The 21,203-nt window shown below is 40.9% G+C and overlaps 7 protein-coding genes, 1 long non-coding RNA gene and 1 other non-coding gene across 15 annotated transcripts; 1 reads left to right on the top strand and 8 right to left on the bottom strand.

Annotated features, from left to right (window-relative positions):
• Window positions 1-4: 4 nt before the first annotated feature.
• On the bottom strand, window positions 5-5,576 carry LOC111477192 (QWRF motif-containing protein 2-like). The gene is made up of 6 exons (XM_023121222.1): window positions 3,689-5,576; window positions 3,341-3,460; window positions 2,746-2,862; window positions 2,525-2,614; window positions 659-766; window positions 5-523 (listed from the first exon to the last, which is right to left on the bottom strand). The coding sequence occupies exons 1-6, from the start codon at window positions 5,105-5,107 to the stop codon at window positions 464-466; spliced, it is 1,914 nt and encodes a 637-aa protein (XP_022976990.1). The 5' UTR covers window positions 5,108-5,576; the 3' UTR covers window positions 5-463.
• Window positions 5,577-8,387: 2,811 nt separating this feature from the next.
• LOC111477287 lies at window positions 8,388-9,517 on the bottom strand. The gene is made up of 3 exons (XM_023121356.1): window positions 9,194-9,517; window positions 8,929-9,002; window positions 8,388-8,829 (listed from the first exon to the last, which is right to left on the bottom strand). Exons 1-3 carry the CDS (start codon window positions 9,447-9,449, stop codon window positions 8,632-8,634), a joined length of 528 nt encoding a protein of 175 aa, XP_022977124.1. The 5' UTR covers window positions 9,450-9,517; the 3' UTR covers window positions 8,388-8,631.
• A 162-nt stretch (window positions 9,518-9,679) lies between these two features.
• Window positions 9,680-9,752, top strand: TRNAA-CGC. Its single transcript has one exon. It is a non-coding gene; the product is annotated as a tRNA-Ala (tRNA).
• Window positions 9,753-10,564: 812 nt separating this feature from the next.
• LOC111477304 lies at window positions 10,565-11,757 on the bottom strand. The gene is made up of 3 exons (XR_002717243.1): window positions 11,346-11,757; window positions 11,049-11,224; window positions 10,565-10,964 (listed from the first exon to the last, which is right to left on the bottom strand). It is a non-coding gene; the product is annotated as an uncharacterized LOC111477304 (long non-coding RNA).
• A 376-nt stretch (window positions 11,758-12,133) lies between these two features.
• LOC111477302 (uncharacterized protein At2g23090-like) lies at window positions 12,134-13,047 on the bottom strand. The gene is made up of 3 exons (XM_023121384.1): window positions 12,599-13,047; window positions 12,493-12,533; window positions 12,134-12,356 (listed from the first exon to the last, which is right to left on the bottom strand). Exons 1-3 carry the CDS (start codon window positions 12,672-12,674, stop codon window positions 12,225-12,227), a joined length of 249 nt encoding a protein of 82 aa, XP_022977152.1. The 5' UTR covers window positions 12,675-13,047; the 3' UTR covers window positions 12,134-12,224.
• A 169-nt stretch (window positions 13,048-13,216) lies between these two features.
• On the bottom strand, window positions 13,217-14,096 carry LOC111477280 (acanthoscurrin-1-like). 2 transcript variants are annotated; one of them, XM_023121349.1, is made up of 2 exons: window positions 13,638-14,096; window positions 13,217-13,586 (listed from the first exon to the last, which is right to left on the bottom strand). In XM_023121349.1, the coding sequence occupies exons 1-2, from the start codon at window positions 14,005-14,007 to the stop codon at window positions 13,396-13,398; spliced, it is 561 nt and encodes a 186-aa protein (XP_022977117.1). In that variant the 5' UTR covers window positions 14,008-14,096; the 3' UTR covers window positions 13,217-13,395. The 2 variants fall into 2 exon arrangements, with proteins under 2 accessions (XP_022977117.1, XP_022977115.1); XM_023121347.1 differs by having other exon boundaries at window positions 13,217-13,478; window positions 13,524-14,096.
• Window positions 14,097-14,259: 163 nt separating this feature from the next.
• Window positions 14,260-16,463, bottom strand: LOC111477300 (protein TRIGALACTOSYLDIACYLGLYCEROL 5, chloroplastic). 5 transcript variants are annotated; one of them, XM_023121381.1, is made up of 5 exons: window positions 16,334-16,463; window positions 16,181-16,229; window positions 16,027-16,071; window positions 14,688-14,720; window positions 14,260-14,595 (listed from the first exon to the last, which is right to left on the bottom strand). In XM_023121381.1, exons 2-5 carry the CDS (start codon window positions 16,218-16,220, stop codon window positions 14,420-14,422), a joined length of 294 nt encoding a protein of 97 aa, XP_022977149.1. In that variant the 5' UTR covers window positions 16,221-16,229; window positions 16,334-16,463; the 3' UTR covers window positions 14,260-14,419. The 5 variants fall into 5 exon arrangements, with proteins under 5 accessions (XP_022977149.1, XP_022977147.1, XP_022977148.1 ...); XM_023121379.1 differs by having other exon boundaries at window positions 16,181-16,275; window positions 16,314-16,446; XM_023121380.1 differs by having other exon boundaries at window positions 16,181-16,278; window positions 16,311-16,446.
• Window positions 16,464-17,002: 539 nt separating this feature from the next.
• On the bottom strand, window positions 17,003-18,700 carry LOC111477228 (3-oxo-Delta(4,5)-steroid 5-beta-reductase-like). Its single transcript, XM_023121271.1, has 2 exons — window positions 18,353-18,700; window positions 17,003-18,255 (listed from the first exon to the last, which is right to left on the bottom strand). Exons 1-2 carry the CDS (start codon window positions 18,389-18,391, stop codon window positions 17,113-17,115), a joined length of 1,182 nt encoding a protein of 393 aa, XP_022977039.1. The 5' UTR covers window positions 18,392-18,700; the 3' UTR covers window positions 17,003-17,112.
• On the bottom strand, window positions 18,353-21,090 carry LOC111477210. Of its 2 annotated transcripts, XM_023121246.1 has the most exons (4): window positions 20,187-21,090; window positions 19,607-19,954; window positions 18,885-19,536; window positions 18,353-18,629 (listed from the first exon to the last, which is right to left on the bottom strand). In XM_023121246.1, the coding sequence occupies exons 1-3, from the start codon at window positions 20,616-20,618 to the stop codon at window positions 18,913-18,915; spliced, it is 1,404 nt and encodes a 467-aa protein (XP_022977014.1). In that variant the 5' UTR covers window positions 20,619-21,090; the 3' UTR covers window positions 18,353-18,629; window positions 18,885-18,912. The 2 variants fall into 2 exon arrangements, with proteins under 2 accessions (XP_022977014.1, XP_022977013.1); XM_023121245.1 differs by having other exon boundaries at window positions 18,353-19,536.
• Between the last annotated feature and the right edge of the window lie 113 nt (window positions 21,091-21,203).

The following is a 21,203-nucleotide window of genomic DNA, read 5'->3' on the forward strand; positions in this document are numbered from 1 at the left end:
CCCCCCCCCTTTTTTTTTTTACCAACTTTGCAAATCTTGTTATCATCCAATTCTATTCTTGATTCTCACTCAATTGCAGAGGATGATAGAGAATTCAGGCAAACAAAAAGAAGAAACCAAATTCAATTCAGAAAAAAGAACACACCAATTCATATTTTATAAGTGAAAACCTCTGGTCTGTAATGAATGGACCTACCTATACTATACACAAACCAATCTGACATCAACCACAATCTCTGCTACCTACACTACCATGCAAATACACAATACTTACAATTTTCCTGTCAACAAACAAACAAAACCCAAATCAAATATGTGGACGGACACTCTTCAGCTTCCCAAAACCACAAACCATCCAGAGTGTCCTTATTGCCTCCCCAAAAAGGGAAAAGAGTTTCATCTTCTGCTATAATTGTGTTAGCATTCAGACAGTCAACAGTCAACAGCTTTTACATGTAAGTTGTCAGGTCCAAGGTGCGTATCTCCGCTGTAAAATTTGCGTTCGCAGACTACACTCTTTCACCTGATTTACCAAAACTTTAATACATAAATACAGACATATATGCATACTATAATATATGCATGAGAAACTACAACTTGTCCGTCCAAGGGAACACTTATGTGAAGAAATAAACAAAGTATCAAAAGAAGCATTTACCTGGAGTACAGAAATTGCAGACAATAGACATTTTACCCGCTCAAGCAAAGTACATTCCTTTGCACTCACATTCGCCAACTCAAAAACAAGAGAGTTTACTTTACCAACCTATCAAATGAAACATGCTTAGAAACACAGAAAAATACAAACCGAGGGCAATATCCATGCTACCTAAATCCAAGTTTCTAAATCCATTTCCGTCACAAGCATCAAAAAGCTGACTGCGAACATATATAAAATTAAACTTCACGTGGTTATATGAGTTCCCTGAATATCAGGATAATTTTTCAAACAGTAAATATTACAGAAATCCCTGTTCAATGAGGAAAAGTAGATCGTTCTCTAGAAGTTCTAGGTTACAGATATTGGTGAAATTGAATCTTTTTTTCCAGTTCTAAGAGCCCTAGTCAATAGGTTATAACAAGAAAGTTCCTTCTATGCACTAACGAAGACCATAAACCGCATCTAATAACTAGGATGAATTAAGTACAATGATGGTTAAATTCGTGTGAATCAACAAACTCGTAAAGCTAAACCTGACCACTCAGAGCCATAAAAGAAAAGTTCTACGAGTAGAGATGAACTTGGTTTCCGGTAAGCAATCTAAAGAGCTAGTAACTTCAAGTGCTTTTGAAGAAGCCCATTTTCCCCTTAAGAAATGAGTGAGAAAAATACTAGATTCGTTAGAAATTGTAGTCATGCTAACTACTGGTGAAGAAATTATCAAAGGTGAAAGACAACCCTGCAAAGGCAGATAGGCATCCTGGGTGTGGGTGGGAGCAGTTGGGGGGTGTGGGTTGGTGCATCCTGGCAGATTGGCATCAAAAGGACCGATAATCTCACATGCAAGTTGAAGACCACTAGATTGATATTCATAAGATTATGGTGTGGAACTTATAAATAATCCTTCTACACAATAAGAATTGAGAGGTAGTGTTCTTGGACATAACTCTGCTCATGACTGTCAAATTAATATTCTGACAACTATTTCCTGCGACTTTATGCCCTTGCAAGTTGCTATCAACTTATTGAGTGTGCATGCCAGGAGTTAAATTTAGGAAGAACTTTAACGTTAGCAAAGAAGAGGAATGAACTGATTTGCCGTGAAGTGGTGCAAGATTTCAGGACCAAGTAATCTCAAGAACGGAATTTGAACCCTTGATAAATAAGGAAAACTCCTTAAAAAAAAAAAAACTCTCCTCAGTCACCTTAATCCCAGTAAAGAAATCCTTTCTGAAAGGCTTGCCGCTCTGGTCTTATAGCAGCACAATGTACCAAATTGTTCTGATAGCTGCCCATTGTCTAGAGTCCTCCTATGGTGGTTCTTATTTGTAACTTTTGGGATTTCTTGGTGCAATATGCTATGCATCAAGAACTTCCTAAATTGCTGACTGGTTTTCCCACTGAGGGAAAAGTAAGGATCCACTGGTTTAATCTATTAAAGCTATTGCTATGAACTAAAATATTTTGAAGAAGTACAGAAGAGGAAATTTTGGAGTTGGCTTGTTTTTAGCTTCTTATTGCAGTTCATTGGGCAGATACTTCTTATTTATACAATCCTGGAGAATCTTCTGACGTCTGCTTTTGGCAAAGATTTGGTAGGTTTCTAATCTTCCTCTTTCCTTCTAGTTTAACCTTTTCTCGTTTAATTAATGTTAACAGTTCATGCACCTTTCATATAGGTATATTATCAAATGTGCAAGCATCATAAGTTCGTGGACATTCTAGAATACTTTCAACCAGGGTTTTCACAATGGACCATGGTAATAAATTTAGCAAAGGCCTAGCAACATTTTACAGCTTCAAAATCTATTGAAAATGGAACAATAGAAAAATGATGAACAATAGAAAAATGTTGACCGTCACCTTTGATAATAGAAAGCAAATTGATGATGCCATTGTCTGCAGGACATCAACGGCAGAAGAAATTGCGTCCTTAATATCTTGGACATCCGCCTGTAGCAGAAAGGAAATAGAATTGCAAGTAAGACACCCAACTAAAACAATCAAATCAATTAAACGGTGAACCGCATAGCCAATAATCTCTTGCTCTCAAAGACAGCAGCATACACAATGACGTACTCTACCTTTGCTGCCCCAACAACTGGCAGGCGAAGGGTGCTAGCCCTCAAAGCTTCAGTAACACCTGATAAGCTGTTGGAAAAGTCTTGATCCAGTTCATCCCACTCCTCCAAATGCGACATCTATTGTCACCAAACAAGGCCAAATCAGACGAGATCAATTCAAAAAGTAGGGGAAAATAATAACATATAAAGAATCAAAATCCAATGCGCCTCACATAGACCTGACAATATTAGCCATGGTAAATGGAAATTGAAGCAAAAAACCAGTAAATTTTGGCTCTAGTCTAGGAAATGAAATAATAACAGTAACACTGCAGGATAATATTAAGACCACTTTTAGAACCATTTCCTAACAACCCAGTTCCACTAAACGTAGGTGGAGCATGGGGAAGCTTCCCCTTGCTTCAGATTTGGCAAAAGCAGTTGTAGAAATAGCTAAAATGGCATAAAATGAGCTTCAAGAATCACAACTTTCATTAGAAAGAAGAAAGAAAAAGGTAGAAACAAGAGAGAGCTAAAAAAAACTCATTAAAAACTAGCTACATCAGATGATAGCTGACTGAAATCAAAAGGGAAAAATGGAAAATATTAGTCTTACTTGCCAACTGAGGATGGACGTTAACGTTAGTTTTTGTTTCAGTAACTGTAACTCCGATCTCTTTGTTCTAACAGATTCACGAAGCTTCGTGGTACTCAGCCAGGCGTTATAGAGGCTTCTCTGATGCAATTAAAATAATGTTAAGTACCATCCCTTGAATTAAGATTTTTTATTAAAAAAAAAACGAAAAGACAATAGAACCCAACCATTCTTGAACGGTCAACTTACCACCGTCCACAGATTTGCGAGAACATGGAACAGAAAATAAAATAAAATAAAATATCTTTTACAAAAGCACCTCAAAAACCGAAGGAAAAAGGGAAAATGGGGGGTTTAGCCGAAGCGTACCTCTGCATTCAACCTGAGGCCGCAATGGGCTGCATCTGCTCGGGCATTGACAAAACGCCATTGTAACAGCCGATTATGTAAGAGCCTCAAAGAATGTGCATCTACAATTCGGTTCTCCGCAATCTTCCCCCTCCGAGCATCGGCAACAAAACTTGTCATTGATAATGGAATGCTGCTCAAACTATTAAGAGGTGTACTTCCCACAGCATTCCTCAACCGAGGTCCGGTGGACGATGCTAACAGCTTACTTGGTGACATAGGCTTAGGTGAACCGCGAATGGGAGACAATTGACCTCGACTGTTGGCAACTTCGCGTGGAGATGATGTAGGACTATCCATCGCAAACTTCTTTGGCACGGTAAGCTTGGAAGGAGCTAAAGTTCTTACCCCCACATTTTTGGACAAAGGCGACCCATTTTCGGGCTGGCGCCGCAACCGGTTGTTTGTCTCCTGCCAAAATCTTGCCGGTACTACAATCCCCCGAGGTCCCCGCTGCCCCTGTACTTCGCCAGTACTGTACTCTTGAGCTCCAGAATTGGTACCGGAAGAGACGCTATCAGAATCAGATGAAGCTACATTAGACTGATCAGATACATTTTCTGAATTTGCGTCCACAACAACTTCACCCGCCTTCTCTAATCCTCCATTTTCGGAATCCGAGCTCAAAACCCCATCAAAGGAAGCCCTACCCTGAGCCATAGGACCCTGCAACTGCCTAATGACATTCACAGATCTGCCACTAACCCTCATCCTTTCGGCAATGTCCTCACAATCCAAACTCTTGCTCATCAAATTAGCCTGCCGCAACCTCCCGGGCCATCTATGCTGATCTACAATAAACTTTGAGTTGTCTGCTTTGTCCGCAACGCCACCTCTCGCTGGCGTCGTCGACTTCCTGCGTTCAGGCGTACCCTTCCTCACACCTGGTGAAGGAACCGGCTTCGCCTTACTAACTTGCAGAGAGAAGGACTCGCCCTGGAATGAAACAGATAAGCTTCTCGTAGAAGTAAGCAAGAGCTTCTGAGAAGCAGGCATCTCAGCCACGCCACCATTATCATTCCTAGTCCTGAAATCAAGAGAACAAGGCCTAGGAGTCCCAACTCTTCTTCGGTCCACCGATAGCGAACGCTTATTGACCGAAGAACCAGTCTGCGTCGGGGTAGCGGCTAAACCGGGAGTTCTAGCGAGTGAAGGAGAAGGAGACCGTTTGGTAACCAAGGCCGAGGAAGAGGAGTTCGATGGAGGCATAAATCGAGAAGTGACCTCGCGAGATTTCGGCTTGCGCGGATCAATTGCATTGTCGGAGTCGGACGGAAATAGAGGAATTCTGTTCGAATTCTGCCGCGTCGGATGAAGATGAGGCCCTTTCTGAGCGGCGGCAGTCTTGGGGTTTAGCGTCGTGGACACAGCAGCTACCATTGCTCGAATTCAGAAAAGAAAGCACCTCCCATTCCACAAACCCTAGCAATATTTCAAAGATTCGGGGATAAAACAAGATGGGCAGCCGTAAGAAGAAAGAAGAAGAATCTGCAAAATAAGAGGAACAAGAGAGAGAAAAATATGGCGCAGTGAGGGTTGGATGGGGAGAATTTATGGCGGTAATTAGGAGAGAGTTTAAGCCACGGAGGTGAGTGACCGTAACAACCGTAACAGTAACAGTAACAGTCCGGCGGCGACGGAGAATGGGGAGTTGGTGTAGGCGAGATTTAGGACCATAACCGTTTCTTTTAGCACCCTCCTGTTTGGAGCTTCCTGTCAATTCGTTAAAAGAGAACCCTCCACTCGCGGAGTTTCCAGTACTCGCGTTAAAGAACAGCAACGCCTTCGAATAAGGGCATTGTAGGAAATTCAAAAAGTACTTGATTGGGGCGTGGTGCGCACGCGAGGCGCGCATTGATGGAGGTGGAAGAAAAGGGATTAGGAGAGTAATGGTGAGGTCATTGAAGCTTGGAAGAGACGTTACATTTACACACAATTCTGACAAATGTACAATAAATAAAATCCCTTCACCAATATCCCGTGTTTTTTTCGCCTAAATCGAATAATTAAATATTATTACGCATTTTGGAATGATAAAAATCAATCCAATATGCTATTTAAAATTATTAATATCTAAACAAATTATAAATTGCATTAAAAAATTGTTGGACTCCAAATATAATTCTTGAAATTCAAGCAACAAAAAAGCAATTAGAGATAGAGTTTTAACTAAGAAACAACTCGATTAAATTTATATACTTTTTTTAATAATTATTTACGTTTTAGTTTCTGAAGAAATGCGGGTTTGTTAATTAATTAATTAATTAATTAGTGATATTAGCAGCATTAATTAATGGTGAATCAAACATTCCGTCTCTTCATAAAAACCTTCAATTAAAATTTGCTCTAAAGTTTTTTTAATTTAATTGCCCCATTTATTTTGTCTCATATGATAATTAGTAATTAAAGTTTTTGGTATAAGGTGTGATTAAATTATTAATTGTTGTGACTTCTTATTCCAACTTCCATAATCATGAAGTTTGCTTAATTATGAAAGAACTGTTGGTGGTTAATGTGATTATTAATCAGAAAATCCATTGCTAACTAACTTGTTCAAATGGAATTGGGGTGGGAGTGTTTCAATATATATTATCAAACCTCAACTTCTCAATGCTTAAACTTTCCCAAACTTATAATTTACGATTACTAAATATCGAATTTCTAAATCCCTCTCCCCTCTCCAACCGATGTGAGATCTCACAATCCACTCTGTTGGGGGCCAACATCTTCGCTGGGACGGTGTTACACGTAACAGGCTAAAACAAACAGTGGACTTGAACTGTTGCAATACGTTATAAGGGTGGAAATCTCTCTTTAACAAATGTATTTTAAACTAGTGAGATTAATGATCATTTGCAATAGATCCAAGCGAACAATATTTACGGGCGGTTCCACGGATCTCTTACTCAAAAGGTTGTTCATGGGCTCGTATTAATAATGTTATTATGTGTGCATGTTTAGGAGGAGGAGGAGCAAGTGAGCTTTCCTTCTTAGACACTCAATTTCTAAAGCCCCGAAAAGAGGTAAAGTTTGCGCCTTTTCTTTGCTTGAGTATAAATTCTTAGGCCCCATAATCCCACTCTGTAAACTGCTTTATTTCTCAATTTCTACTTATTCATACCATATTGTTTCATGTCAATTTGAGGAACTATATTCCGCACATCCTGTCACGTCTCCTTTAACATGAGATTAACTATGTTATACACCTCTAAAATTAAGCTAATCCACTGATTTTCGACAGTATTACCAGCAAAGAATAAAGTGGCGTTCGTTCATTCAATGTGAAAAAAGGGTAGTATGAACAGGAATAACCAGCCCAGATAAAGCAAGAGAATAATTAAGTGTTTAAAATGAAGGGGAAAGTGGGTTCTTTTCTTGATCGGTTGTTTAGTCATATAATCAATCGCCAAAAAGTTGCAGAAAATGGTAGCTTAAGTAGTGGCACCCTCCACGTTCTGAGTCAGTTTGGGAATGGGGTTTGAGGCCGAAGTAGAAAAGGGATCCCCTTTTGGAGATGCTCTGTTTCTTGGGTTTGGTTTGTTGTTTAGGCCTCTTTTGTTAAGTGCATGGGTTTTTATGTTAATTACCCATTTCTTTTTGTTCCTGATTCTGGACAACCAAACAAGAGACATGCACCAAACATCCAAAGGAGTCATTAATATAATCAACATCGCTGTTTGGGAACAGCCTCGCATCCTAATCATTAACCGCAAAATTGATACAGAAAGAGGTGTGGGAACCTGGAAAAAGGAAAAGCAGAAAAGGACCCGCCAGCCTTGTCCCAGTGTGCTTTATTGGCAACGAAAATGATATCCCCTTCCACTACACAAAAAGTTGAATTGCCTCCAATATGGTTGTGTTGAAGGATGGGAAAAAGACTGAAGGGGAAGGAAAGCACACTGATTTGGATGTTGATTGATGGGCTCTTAATCCCCCAAACTTCAAGTTGGTGCTTACAATGTTCACTTGAGCAACAAGAAAATTATCTTCTTTCATCTTCTGTCTATTTCAATGGAGTTGGTGGTCTGCTGGATTACCACTCTTTAATAATACCTTAAGCCTACGGCTAGTACATATTCTCCATTTTGACCCGTAAAGTATCTACTAGGGAGAGATTTGCACACCATTATAAGCAATACTTTGTTCTCCTCTCCAACCAATGTGGGATCCCATAATCCACTCCCTTGGAGGCCAAGGCACTCTGCCTCGTGTCTGACTCTAGTATCATTTGTTTTGTAACTAACTCAAGTCCACCTCCGGTAAATATTATTTGTTTTGACCCATTACGTATCACCATCAACCTTACGGTTTTAAAAGGCGTCTACTACGAAAAGTTTTTCACACCCTTATAAAGAATGTTTCGTTCCCCTCTCTCACCAATGTGGGATCTCACAATCCATCCCCTACGGGGCCAGCGTCCTTGTTAGTACACTGCCCGGTGTCTACTTTTGATACCATTTCTAACAGTCCAAGCCTGTCCGTTTTGGCCCTTAACGTATCGCCATCAGTCTCCTAGTTTTAAAACGAGTTGATTAGAGAGAGAGTTACGCACAGTTATAAAGTTATAAGGAGTGTTTTGTTCCATTACTGGCATGCTCTATATGAAAGACAAAAACACATAAAATAATAATGCCTCAAAATTTCTGAAACTGGACTTTGAAGCAGATGAAAAGGACATATCATCAAATGCATTGGTTCTCTTGGTCTATCATTCTACCACACTGTCTTGTTTCAGTAGATAACAGAACAGATATCATTTAAAGGATACATAACAGGAATGACATCACTGAAGACAGCCTTTTGCACAATATAAAACAGACAGGATAACATAGTTGGTTTGGTTTCATGAGAAACAAACTTAGATTATTCAAGACAAACTAGCAGAGGAGACAAAAGTCTACTCTCTAAGCATAATCGCCCGGCTGGTCAGGAGGAGGAGGAATTGGCATATGAGGAAGGAGAGGAGCCCCATGCTCTATTGGTCCGGGTTTGACTGATGTCTTTGAGCTTGGAACTGGGTCAATGGTAGGGTAGTCATCAAGTTTAAGATCACCTGGGTGAACCATCTTTTTCCCCAGGCTATTATGTTCATCAGTCTGGAACTGAGAACCAAAAAAAGATGTAACCAATCTCATTAATCAAGAAGAGAGATGCATTATGAAAATGAGTTGTTGGATTTAAAGGCTTTAAAAGGGTAGCACCTTCAGCTTCCTGTTAAAGGGTAGGTCAGACAAGCATTCGTTTGGATTGACATGGTGGTGGCTCAAAGCCATATCTTCAAGAAAAGCACAGCAGAAGCAACATGCAAAATTACACAAGTTACAGCGAATGAAGTTACAACTCAATCTGTATCTATGTACTTGATGCTGTAACGTTGAATTTCAATACACGCATACCAACATTGTTAAAGATAGGAAAATTAAGAACTGAAAAATGTGATTAATGAAGCATTAACTTCAACATTACCGGAGGTGGAGGAGGCATTTAAATGGCTGGGAAAGCAAGACAGCAATAAAGTTGTTTGGAGGACCAAAAAGAAAACCCAAAACCCAGAAAGCTTCATAATGCAAAAATGGCGAAATGCAGAGCAGGCCCAGAAAGAAGAAGGCAAGAACTTGAAAACGAGAATGTGCCCAGAAAAAGAAACAAAAGAAGACACGCCCTGTTCAAAGGAGGTCGTCCATGAGGGATTTAAAAGAACAGAGGAAATATGGAATGGCATTTAATTGGATCAGCAGAGGAGCAATAAAAGGAATCAGGTGATCGTCAATGCTTGTTGATCATATCACCTGCATTGGACACAGGCTGTGGAGGAGTAAATATCTGCTTTGCGTTTGCAGAAACTGTGTTAATTTTACAAATTTTAAAATGGCAGAGGCTTGGAATGCGAGCCATCGGGAAAGAACAATTTAATATTTAATAATTTAATTCTAAATATTGATTAACAAAAACGGGGGTGTAGCTCATATGGTAGAGCGCTCGCTTCGCATGCGAGAGGCACGGGGTTCGATTCCCCGCACCTCCACTGTTATCTTTTGTGCCTTTTTTTTTGTCGTTTTCTGTCGCACCGCCACATTGGATTGCTGCTATCCAACCCATGAGCTAGGAACAGAGCAGAGTCAAGAAGACCACTCCAAATGAGAAGAAAACACCGTCTTCTTCTAAACTGCTTGCCGATGAGGATGTCGGAAGAACAATGAAGATTGTTTTGAGATTTAGTTAGTGATTAAAATCAACGATCAAGTGCGAACCGAATGCCACGTTTTGTTTGTTCATGAAGTAATCTCATATGTTAAATCCTTGTTTGGAGAGAGGGAGAGGCAACTTATATTAGGTAATTTTTTAGAATTTTTTTTTTAAGAATGAATATGAGTGAGAAGTAGTTAATTTGTGACAATGTCATAGAGTAATAGTACAACATTTCTCTACACGTGAGAAAAAGATTCATGTTGGTCTATGTTAAGAAACAAGAGTAGTTAACCTAACTACAACCGAGAAATGTCGGGATGATCAAATGTGAAAAACCAACTTCCAATTCAATAAGCTCCCACGGATGAACACCACCTATGATAAAAGAGAACCAGTAATAAGAAGCAACTTATCATATATTAACATTGAATAAGTATAATAATAACAGCCATGAAGTGTATCAATAAAAATACTCTGTTTTTGTTCTTTGAAAAATTATATTGTAAGAACGTTGTCTTGTAAAATAAGATTAATATAAGAATAAGGAGAAAATTAATAACTATTCGTTTCCGGAGGGAAAATGGATTGGGTATTGAATCAGCAATCCACAGTATGAATATTGAAAACGAGAGATAAAGAAAAATGATGACCAAAATTTAGTTTATTATTTCATAGATAAGGAAGCAAGGAGAGAAGAGAGAGGGTCTAGTCAAGATTGGATTAAACTGCGCAATCACTTCTTCCTCTTCTTCGAATTAGTGTAGAGTGCAGCGTTGTTCTTCAACTTTGAATCTGTTTGTGACCCAAATTCACGGTGCCGGATTTAGAACAGAAGAGTGGGGATGGACTGTGAAGTGAATTGTTCAGAATCTGCAGCCAATGCATGCACCTGATCCACCCCACCAGAAGATATTCAACAACGATCTCCTCTTTCGCCGTCTCTCCTGGACGCCAACCACCTCCTTTTCGTTTCTCTTCACCATCTCCCACATCACCTGCACGTCCCCGTATTCGCAAGCCCTCACATCTCGCCCAAGTTTCAGCAGCCCTAATCAAACAAAATCCCCAACCATTCAATTCATTCACTCTCTTGCATTTCTATAAACAAGGATTCAGTACAGAAATCACGCACCGCGTTTGCGAAATCCTAGACGAGACGCGACTCTGAAGCTAAATCTTCGCAACGGAGAGGTCATCCTGCTCCACCATCCCATTGTCGTCTGCTCTGTTTCAACTCCCCGCTAGAGGAGAGATTAAAAAGAGAAGAAACGCTAGGATCTCAAATCCGAACGCGGTCAGAAATTTTACCTGAAACACCACCAAAAACTAAAGAACCAAACAATTTTCTTCAGAACTTTGAATGCTCAAAGCGAAATCAAGAAATATATCAAGAAAATCAAAACAATCTGATGAGGAACTAGAAGGCAACCTGGCGAAACTCGCTCTCTTCTCTCCCTCCTCCAAAGAAGCTTGTTGGCAACATTGGGAACCTAATTCGAAATATTAACCGCTTTCCGCCAAATCTCATCAGCCGACTGTTTCTCCAGATCCGCCTCTCACCGGATGCGACCGTCCGACTCTGTCCTTCTCGCGCCACATCCGATTCTTCACAAAACCGCATATACCCTTCATCGCTTCCTCGACCACACGTACTCCCCGTTTTCCGTTACACTACTTAGTGAATTCAGGCATTTGCCATTAAAAGTGGAGGCGCGTGGCCCTCATATCCCATTAAGCGTGTGCATTTAGTCTAGTGGGACCCACACTGGTTCTCTTCTCGCATACTGAGAAAGCGCAACTACGTGGCACTCAATTTTTTATTTTTATTTGTAATTCCTCCTACCATTCAAATTTTAATATTTATTTTAAAATTAAGTTGAACTTAAAATATATTATTTCTTAAACAAAGCTTAAAAAGCTTTGATATTGATTTGTTATATTGAATAATTAAAAACTATATCTTGGCCTAATTTTACCGCTTTTAATCAGAGCCGTCCAATGAGTCTACTAGATCTCAATTAGATAAAAGGGAACTAATAATTTCTTATTATAAGAGTGTGAAAATCTGTAGATCACATTTTAGTTAGAGAGATGAATGAAACATTATTTATAAGAGTATGAAAATCTCTAGATCCCATCTTAGTTAATTTCTTGTTATAAGAGTGTGGAAATCTATGGACCCCATAGTTAGGGAGAGGAATGAAAAAAGAGTAAAAATTAGGGTTTTAATTAAAATTTATTGAAAGAAATGTTGGATCTTTTATCAGTATATTTTAGCAGAAGCATATGTTGTTACAGGCAGCCTCCTCTAGGAGGAGTTGGGATTCTTAAGATGGGGAAAACAGGCATAAACACCGGATTTTGGGTGCCTTGCTTCTGCATGCTCCCTGCACTTCACCTCCGTCGTTGTGCATATAAATGTCTGCATGCATACCTTACACTGCAACCATCCACAACCACCCACTTTCATTAACACTTTAACTTCAATCTCACATGGAGCTGCTAATGGGTTTTGTGTTTTAGATCCAAGTCTCGAGGAACCAAATTAGATACATAATTGAGACTCAGAACTTTACCTGTATTGTCATGGCTTTCTTGTTCTTTTCCAGCTGACTTCCTGTGCAAATTATTACAATCATAATCAACTCTTAAGAGGGAAATCATCAAACAGAAAGAATTTACCTCTTGAGGAGGACTTTTGTTTCTCCAGGTTTTTCTCCCGAGCCATTTTAGACTTCTGGCCATTGCCTCCGCCCATTTCGCAAGAGGGAGGGTTTCAAATTCAGAATCGATCGCGTCGCCTCAGAGCAGAACTCTGTGCATATATATAGAAGTTTCTTCGCCGTCGGGTAAAATGGGAGCCAGTGATGATAGCACAAATAAAAGTGGGAAAGCACTGTTCAACGATTATTCTATTAATGGCAAGGGATAGGAAACGGGATGGTATGGTGTGTGCAATCAATTAATGGAGTAGTTGGGGAGATTTCTGGTATTGAAAAGGAAACACTCATAATTGAGTCTTTGATTCGAGCACATGCGGCGAGTCAGCGGTAGAGATTTGTTCTTGCCATGACACCTCCCAACCACGCATGGAGAGATGGCAGAGTAGAAAGCTTAGAAGAGTGGATTAGTGTCGTGAGGCATTTTATCAAACACTTGGTCTGCAAGTAGATATAATGCGATGAGTGAGTCGGCACTGTGTTGGTTAATGATGTGGATAAATAGTGGAGTTAAATAGGTAATACAAATACAGCTGCAGGCCACTACAAATTAATTAATGGAAGGTGGAGCCACGCAATAATAAGGAGGATAGTGTTGTTTTTTTTTATCTTTTGCATTGTTATGAAAATATAAGAGAAACAAGTATTGTATTTATTTGGGTCCCTAATTAAGAAACTTGTCCCTTTAATCATCTTAGCAATTAATTAAGCACCATACAGAGTTGCCGTTGCCCGCGAACGCTCGCTCTCACTCATGGATCAAGGATTATTCATGTTGCCTCCATAACCACCATCACCACCACCCATGCCTCCTGAACCGCCAACTCCGCCGCCACCGCCACCTCCAATGCCACCTGAACCGCCTAACCCACCGCCTCCAATGCCACCTGAACCGCCTAACCCACCGCCTCCAATGCCACCTGAGCCGCCTATTCCACCACCTCCACCGCCTCCAATGCCACCTGAGCCGCCTATTCCACCATCTCCGATGCCACCTGAGCCGCCTGAACCTGAGCCATACCCAATTCCAGGTCCAAACCCACCACCCGACCCATAACCAATGCCCGAACCGAATCCACCACCTCCAGCCCCACCGGATCCAGAACCACCGTAACCTGAGCCGAAGCCTCCGTTCATCCCGGTGCCAGAGCCACCACCAGGTGATACTCCCCCATAACCTCCAACCGTGAGCTCTAAAAGGTTCACTTCCTTTTTAATGTTTGTGTCCTCTGGAAGGCCATTTCCCATTTCATGAGCACTCATGCTACTCGCAAGCTTCAATTTTCTTGCATTTGCAGCGTCAAGAACATTAGTGGAGAGGACAAGACAGAAAAGGAGGAGGCCCCGTGAAACCAAATTGTTTCTCGTCATGTCTATTGGCCAACTAAATGCAACAGAACGCCTGGAAGAAAGAATAACACTTCATATATATAAGAAAGCAATATAATGAACATGAAAAACCCCCCCAAGGATCACATCAAGCTTCTGAAACCATGATATGTGCAAGGTGATTCTGGTTGTAAGCGCTATCCGCATGAACATTGGAGCAAAGATCGTGGTTGACCTACCTACGGTTAAGAGGCCCTTATGAAGTCTTATAAACTTGACTAATATGTTGGAAAATTAGGCGACAAAAGAAAAGTCATTTTTATACAATCAAATGTAGGTACAATTATACAATCAGATGTTACCTCAATTCCATCCAAAAAGAGCTCAAAAGATTTAAAGAAACTCTTATAATGCTGAAGGCTTAAACTAGCCAATAATAAGGGAGAGACTAGACTCAAGCTTTTCTGGAATTTCTGGATAAGTCTTTTGAGTCCTTGCTATCATAAGTTTGATTTTGATCCTTGTTGTCAAGTTCCATTCCCTGAAATATCATCCTTGAGGACCGATACTTACTCCCGTAAGCTGTGCCAAATCCCCATCCAAGTCCCAATCCTACACCACACCCACCACCTACAGAAAAGAATCACAAAATAAATAACTATGCAATCAGATGAATGTCTATTTGGAAAAATATTTGTACGTAGAGCATGTTAGTTTGTTACCCGCACCAAGGCCCAAGAAGTTCAAAGGCATTCCTGCAAAATAAACATCTTCATTTAGGTGAGGCACGTAATTGCAGAAAAACTACAACTCCCACGTTAAAGAATAATATGTGCCTAGAAATTTTGAAGGGAAATAATGGAATATACAACTGGATCTAAAAGTTATGTGCAGGACCATAACTTTCAAGGTTCCTATGCAGAAATTAAAACCCAGTACTATGCAGAAATCATAACTTTTGAAGACTCCAAACAGAAATCTGATAGTCTAAACGTGAAAATGTAATCTTCCATTGCAATTTACTTTATCTCTCGTTCCTTAAACTAAATCCATACCAACCTAAGATTCCATACTGTTCTAATATCCTAAACCGCAGAAACGAGAGTTGCAACAAAGGCACAGAACTTAGTTTCTAGCCCGTCAAGATTCTTGTCTATAGGTATCCAGCTTACACCCTTTCAATTAACCTGTGGAAAGATGGTTTGATTCCTTTAAATAAATCATAAGATGAACCATCATGGATTGAACTAGTAGTTAATACAGGTCATGGGAAGAACCCAAAACTATTAGTCCTTCACAAGTCAAAACAAGATACCCCACAACTTCTGTTGTGAGCTCTCATCGAACTAGAATATTACCAAACATGCATATTTCTTTTAGAGTAATGTAACTATTAGATTTCACAAACAAATACATGAACTACTCGCTGTTGGGAGTCCCACAGGAATTCCAAGTGGCATCTGTGGCTAGATGTAGATATCTCAAGATCAATGATGTCAATAGATCACCACAAACCAATTCATTTCATTGTTCTGCCTCTACAAATCACAAAGTTACTCCATCTTCACCAAACTTGCCAAAAGAAAAGGCTCTACTTATTCCAAGTAAATAACCTATTAAAATTGGCATACCTCGGCCTGCCAGTCATTTCAAAATAATAGAGAGCCAGACATCGCCAAGACTCCAACCGTAGCTTAACAAGAACAACTCATATCATTTTCAGAGGAAAAAAAACTACATATTATCCCCCTTTCTGATCCAAATTAAAGAATAATAGTTTTTCAATTTATCCCCCTTCCTGATCCAAATCTTTTTCAATTTATAATTCAAAAGCCTCAGGGTTCTGTAGCATTCATTTCATAATGTTCCAGAAACTCTTTTCAACTAACTTCGCCCAGCTAGCATATTAAATCCAACATAATTAGAGAGAGCGCAAATAAACAAAAAGCCTGAAATCATCTTAGAAATTCCGGAACAAGCTCACGACGTACAACAGGTAAATGAAAGAACTAAGCAAGAGAGAAAAACGATCGAAAATAACTAGGGTAAGACATTACATACCTCCGAAACCCCATCCGATGCCGAATCCACAACCGATACCAAAACCTCCAATCAAGAAAATAACAGCAATAATCAGTTAAAAAGACAAAGAAAAGATAAGAAAACACAAAATATATCAAACAAAACAAGCTCAATATTTATGAAGATATCATACCGAATCCGACGCCAGCTCCATTGAAGTTGGTGAGTACCATTGCTCGCAGCTGAGGCGCCACAAACGGAGAAGCTTGTAACGAGTGGAATCGAGAACGAATTGAACAAAGGGAGCGAAAATTTTTAGCCAAGGAAAAAGGAAAACAACAATTACCTCGAGCTGGAGGAGATAATAGGATAGATCGATTTGGGTATAGTGTATACCTACTTTCCTACTCGGTCACGAATCGGCGGCAGCGGTAAGGGCTTACGTTTAAGATGGCCTATACGATCAAAACGAAGGCTTTTGGCCCACTTATATTTTAGATTTTTTTATTTTTTTATTTGAGAACTTTTAGAATTAGTTAAGAGGTTTATTGAGAAAACACAATTATAAATTAAAATTTATTTTATTTTATGTTTTAATAATATCTCATAATTAAATTCTAACTACCCATTTTGGATTGAATGGGTTTGATTATTGATAAATGTGTTATTTTTATTGTTTTTATTTCTTTAAATAATAAATAATATTTCAAGGTAAAACGCATAAAGGAAACTATGTGTATATTCATATCATAACATATGAACGGTAAGAACTAGCATTCTTATTGAGACTCGAATTTATAGGGAAGCAAATTGATGGATGGAATCAAGCAGCATTTACCGACAAAAGTCTTCGGTTATTGTATTGTGGGAAAAAAGAAATATACTTAAAATGGCGAATCAGGATCCACGGGGACAGAAATCAAGCAACAGAAATCAAGCATCGAGTGAAACTCTTGTTCGGTGTCAAGGTTATGAATAGTCATTATTCCCTTCGCTTGATGCCATTGAAGTCACATTGAAGATAAAGAGAGGAAGAAAGTAAAATTAAGCAACACTTTCTGATGTTCAAGCTTATTGCAGAAGAATCCAAAGGAAATAGTTGCAGAAGAAGAAGTGGGGAATCAATCAAGGCACAATTTTGAAAGCCTTGATCTTGTCGATCCAAGAAATGAAGGAGTTCTTGGAGTTCCTGAAGCCCAGAAATCCATGCTCCTTGCTCTTGTTCATGCTATCTATGTTACCTGAAATGCTCAAAATTATATCTACAAACCACCAATTACCAATCTCCTCCAATCGGGTTGGTTGCAGCTGATTCTCCTTCACGATCTCTTCCCACACTTTGCTTTTGTCCTTCATCAACTCCACCAACGTCAATTTCTCGCCCTCTTCGAACCCGTAATCCTCAATGTTGAACTGTTCTGCCAACACTTTCCAGAAATGTTTCCACTTGAATACATCGCCATTGTTGCAGTTAAACGCCTCGTTCTTCGCGTACGGATCCACCGCCGTCCATATGTGCTGCTCCGCTATCAGATCTGCGTCTGAAGCTACAGAGAACTCCTCCCAAGCCGATTTCGTGCCTGGGAATTTCAACGGACGTCCCTCGTGCTTGCATATGGCGGCGTACGCACATAGGGTTCCTATGATGTTCATCCAGCTGAAAGGGGAAAACCCGAAAATTACATTGGGTCGGATCACCGCCCATGTCAGATCCTTTCTTTGAGTCTTTTCAATTTCTTCGAACAACAAATCTTCTTGCGTGTAATAGAAATTTGGGCATTTCAATCGAGGCAAATCCTCCGTGAAAGGCGAACCGGGCGGCTGCACGGATTTATTGACAATGCTCTCGAAGGATCCGACGTAGTGCTTCGTACCGGTTTGAAGGCAGATATGGCGGAGATTCGGCGCGTTGGAGATCACTGATCGCAACACGTTGCGAAGCATTTTAACGTTGGCCTCGCAGTTCTCGAGCTCGGTGGATCGCTTGGTCCATGTGACATAGAAGAGATGAGTCACATCAACGAGCTGCGAGAGTTTGGCTTCGGCGTCTTCCGGATCGGAGATATCGCATTGAATGTATTCGATGGGATGGTCGGCGTTCCAACTTGGCCTCGACCTCCGAGCGACGCCGTAGACCTTCCATGGACCGCCGGGGGTGTCGGAAAGAGGGAGAATCTCGGCGAGACTATTGCCAACGATACCAGTAACACCGATCACCAGGGCGACGCCCTCAAATCTCCTCGGAGGTTCATCCTCATCAAATGTCTTCTGCAAAATCGGGAACAGAGAAGTCGATAAGAGAAACGTGGAGGCATTTCAGAGATAGAAACAGGGGAATGGGTACAGATACGGAGTTACTAGTTACCTTAGCAGCGCCAATCGCTCCGGCCCACCACCAGCTCATTTTAAGTCGCGTAATCGGAGATAGGTTTCGGAATCAGGTGAAAGGGAGCAGATAAAAAACAGAGATTGAATCGGAAATCAAACGGTGGTTCGAAGGGATTTATAAGCGTAAGGGTGTACAGATCATTGTCGCCGATTACGAAGGGAACACGGACCATGACGAGGAGATGTGACGGGATATTCATCGGATTCGAACCGCCGTAGTTCCAGGGAAATTTTTTGTAAGGAACATTATTCCCCTTAATTTTATGATAAATGAATTTTTAATTGTCATAACGAAAGAACTAAAAATGTAAACTTGAATGTTAAATTGCGCAATAATAATTTGATGATAAATGAATTTTTAGGTTAAAACCCATGATTTTTCCTTACAAAAAGAATTGACGTCATAGAACGGCGTTTGTTCCTTGATCATTTTCAGTATCATCGTTAATAATTATGTTTAGATGGCGATGTTTCATAAAAGGAGATTTGTTTAGAAATATCTCCATCTCCATCCTTGGAGAGTTGTTGGGAGCTGGTTCAGGTCTCTGGTTTCCAGATAACTTGGACCTTGTTGCCCTGATTCTTCTCTAGCGCTGCGACTTTGGCACGATAAGCTGTTGCTGCCACAGCCTTCTTAAAGCCATGATGACCTCGAGAGGAATCGCAGGCCTCGCTCATGGAAGCATATCTAAGTTCAGCCGGGGGAATGAAACAATCAATGGACAGCCCAGGGACATTGAATGCTACTTCCTCTATAGTCCAAGCTTCTTCCATCCTGGTTTTTGAATGGCTCATGGCTGTTTCCCCAAATCTGAAAAGGGTTACTACAGATCGACCCGAGTGAGCAATCATAATCCCCTCGACTTGTCGGTAATCGTCAAGAAACGAATTAATCGTGGTTTCCCAATACACAGCATCGCCCCCGTTGTTTTGGATTCGGGTTAAATGTGAATCTTCTAAATGTACAAGGAGGCCTGATTTCTGGCTGAAGCATCCAAACATAGTGTGCCTGATTATCTCTGCAGGTCCTTCACTTCTTGCCTTCAATGTTGGAGGATCTGTACAGAGCTTGAGGATGAAACAATCTTCACCATTAACACTCTTTTCTCCAATGCATCTTGCATTAGCAAACATGCTTGCTGTAGTTTTTGGATCAAGACCCTACACATAAAGAACTTGGTGAGCAAATCTCCACTATATAATGAGGGTGGTGTAAGATGAAGTGTATCACCTGAAGGGCACGGCGAAGGGGTCTAACAGGCCCTTTGGCGGCATGAGCGCCAAGCCAAGGCGTGTGCCTCCACACTAGCTTTCCATTGCAACCAGCATGAACCTTGCTACCTCCAAGAGCAAGCTCAACATACCACATATCTGGCTTCATTTGCCACAAAACGAACCCGCCCGACTCTGCATCTTTGGAGGAATTACGGGTCCTGACCACTTTGTTAGCTGTTTCAAACTCACATGCTATCATTTTTACCTTTCCCATGGCATAGGCATTGCATACAGAATTTTGAAGTTTTTGCCCTCCTGAGGCTGCTGTGTACTGCTGCAATATATACTGAGCAGATGAATTTTCCTGCAGGAAAACCCCTTGAAATTTTATTATCCAAGACCCATCCTGGAAACCCAGTATCCAGAAAACAACCATACATCTCATTTGTATAAATAAATAACTAGAGACAAGAGCATTAAGATCTCTCTCAGTGTACTCGATCTTCATTTTGGAATAAATTCGAAGAAGAAGATAAAGGAAGAGATGAGTTCAGAGTGGAAAAAGTTAGTTTAGAGAGTGAATAATTAGGACTAACAATGGGGATGTCTTTAATGGCTTGGTGGGGCAGAGGCTTGGCGGAGCTAACATGAACAGGAGCTAACGGAGCACCCAAAACCCCAAGCAGCAGCCTCAGATCAGATCGTTTTTGGGCAGAGCAAGAAACAGCAGAAGGTGCCCTACAAAGCTGACCCCTCATCCAGTTTCCCCATTTCCCCTCCTTTGAATCGCTGCTCTCGTTCCCGTCGGGCCCTTCCTTCAACGGTGACAATGCCTCCTCTGGCCTTAAGTTTCCTGATCTCTCAATCATCAAGTCCGGTTGCGACAGTTGGTGGGTCTTCCTCCGCCGTAGTAAACTCGACATGGGGGACGCACTTCTCGCCGGACTTTTCGCTCTTGACCTTCCAGGTGAAAGCCCTCTTACTATCTCCCCCTTAAGCGCCGAGAAGAATCCTTGCTTTCTTTCCATTTCAAACTATTCTCCAAAACTAGCGACACAGAAGAGTGAAACAAAAAGAAACGAAGAATACTTGAACAATATGATGGAAGAACTATCGTAATCAGCAGCAGGCCCAGCTCGACAAAAACAGTACAAAGCTCATTATCGAACAGCTGCGATTCCACCTACAGGGGGGGGGGGGGGGGGGGGAGAAAAAAAAAAAAGGTAGAGAGACGAGCAAAACTGTAAGTATTTTATACAATTACGATCTGAGTCGTCCTCTTTTCTCTTCAATTGTTACCCATTACGGCTGTTTTCTATCCTGCTATCGCCTTCAGAAGTGGGGGGGGGGGGGGGGGGGGAGAAAAAAAAAAAAGGTAGAGAGACGAGCAAAACTGTAAGTATTTTATACAATTACGATCTGAGTCGTCCTCTTTTCTCTTCAATTGTTACCCATTACGGCTGTTTTCTATCCTGCTATCGCCTTCAGAAGTGGGGGGGGGGGGGGGGGGGGGGGGGGGGGGGGGGGGGGGGAGGGACCTAAAAACTGGGAAGGATTTAACTGCGCCGGAAACTTGTAGGAAGAAAAGAGACTGCACTAGTCTTCGGGCGGCG

Source organism: Cucurbita maxima, unplaced genomic scaffold (assembly GCF_002738345.1).
Source record: "Cucurbita maxima cultivar Rimu unplaced genomic scaffold, Cmax_1.0 Cma_Scf00003, whole genome shotgun sequence".
Classification (NCBI taxonomy): Eukaryota; Viridiplantae; Streptophyta; class Magnoliopsida; order Cucurbitales; family Cucurbitaceae; genus Cucurbita; species Cucurbita maxima.

Bases quoted from the DNA above. Each gene is read 5' to 3' on its own strand.
- LOC111477302 (XM_023121384.1), bottom strand. From the start codon at position 12,674: ATGGGCGGAGGCAATGGCCAGAAGTCTAAAATGGCTCGGGAGAAAAAC. The intron at 12,534-12,598 runs GTAAATTCTTTC...TAATTTGCACAG, and splicing joins ACAAAAGTCCTCCTCAAGAG to GAAGTCAGCTGGAAAAGAAC. The intron at 12,357-12,492 runs GTAAAGTTCTGA...GGATGGTTGCAG, and splicing joins AGAAAGCCATGACAATACAG to TGTAAGGTATGCATGCAGAC.
- LOC111477228 (XM_023121271.1), bottom strand. From the start codon at position 18,391: ATGAGCTGGTGGTGGGCCGGAGCGATTGGCGCTGCTAAG. The intron at 18,256-18,352 runs GTAACTAGTAAC...CCGATTTTGCAG, and splicing joins GAGCGATTGGCGCTGCTAAG to AAGACATTTGATGAGGATGA.
- LOC111477287 (XM_023121356.1), bottom strand. From the start codon at position 9,449: ATGCCATTCCATATTTCCTCTGTTCTTTTAAATCCCTCATGGACGACC. The intron at 9,003-9,193 runs GTAATGTTGAAG...CTTTTCTTGAAG, and splicing joins AAATGCCTCCTCCACCTCCG to ATATGGCTTTGAGCCACCAC. The intron at 8,830-8,928 runs GTGCTACCCTTT...TTTGGTTCTCAG, and splicing joins CCTTTAACAGGAAGCTGAAG to TTCCAGACTGATGAACATAA.
- LOC111477192 (XM_023121222.1), bottom strand. From the start codon at position 5,107: ATGGTAGCTGCTGTGTCCACGACGCTAAACCCCAAGACTGCCGCCGCT. The intron at 2,863-3,340 runs GTAAGACTAATA...TGGTGACAATAG, and splicing joins CGTCCATCCTCAGTTGGCAA to ATGTCGCATTTGGAGGAGTG. The intron at 767-2,524 runs GTGACGGTCAAC...TTCATTTGATAG, and splicing joins TTTGCTTTCTATTATCAAAG to GTTGGTAAAGTAAACTCTCT.
- LOC111477210 (XM_023121246.1), bottom strand. From the start codon at position 20,618: ATGGAAAGAAAGCAAGGATTCTTCTCGGCGCTTAAGGGGGAGATAGTA. The intron at 19,955-20,186 runs GTTAGTCCTAAT...GTTTTCCTGCAG, and splicing joins CCATTAAAGACATCCCCATT to GAAAATTCATCTGCTCAGTA. The intron at 19,537-19,606 runs GTGATACACTTC...CTTTATGTGTAG, and splicing joins CCCTTCGCCGTGCCCTTCAG to GGTCTTGATCCAAAAACTAC.
- LOC111477280 (XM_023121347.1), bottom strand. From the start codon at position 14,007: ATGACGAGAAACAATTTGGTTTCACGGGGCCTCCTCCTTTTCTGTCTT. The intron at 13,479-13,523 runs GTGGCATTGGAG...GTGGCATTGGAG, and splicing joins CGGTGGGTTAGGCGGTTCAG to GTGGCGGTGGCGGCGGAGTT.
- LOC111477300 (XM_023121381.1), bottom strand. From the start codon at position 16,220: ATGGTACTCACCAACTTCAATGGAGCTGGCGTCGGATTCG. The intron at 14,721-16,026 runs GTATGTAATGTC...TTTATTTTGCAG, and splicing joins CATCGGATGGGGTTTCGGAG to GAATGCCTTTGAACTTCTTG. The intron at 14,596-14,687 runs GTAACAAACTAA...TCTTTTCTGTAG, and splicing joins CTTCTTGGGCCTTGGTGCGG to GTGGTGGGTGTGGTGTAGGA.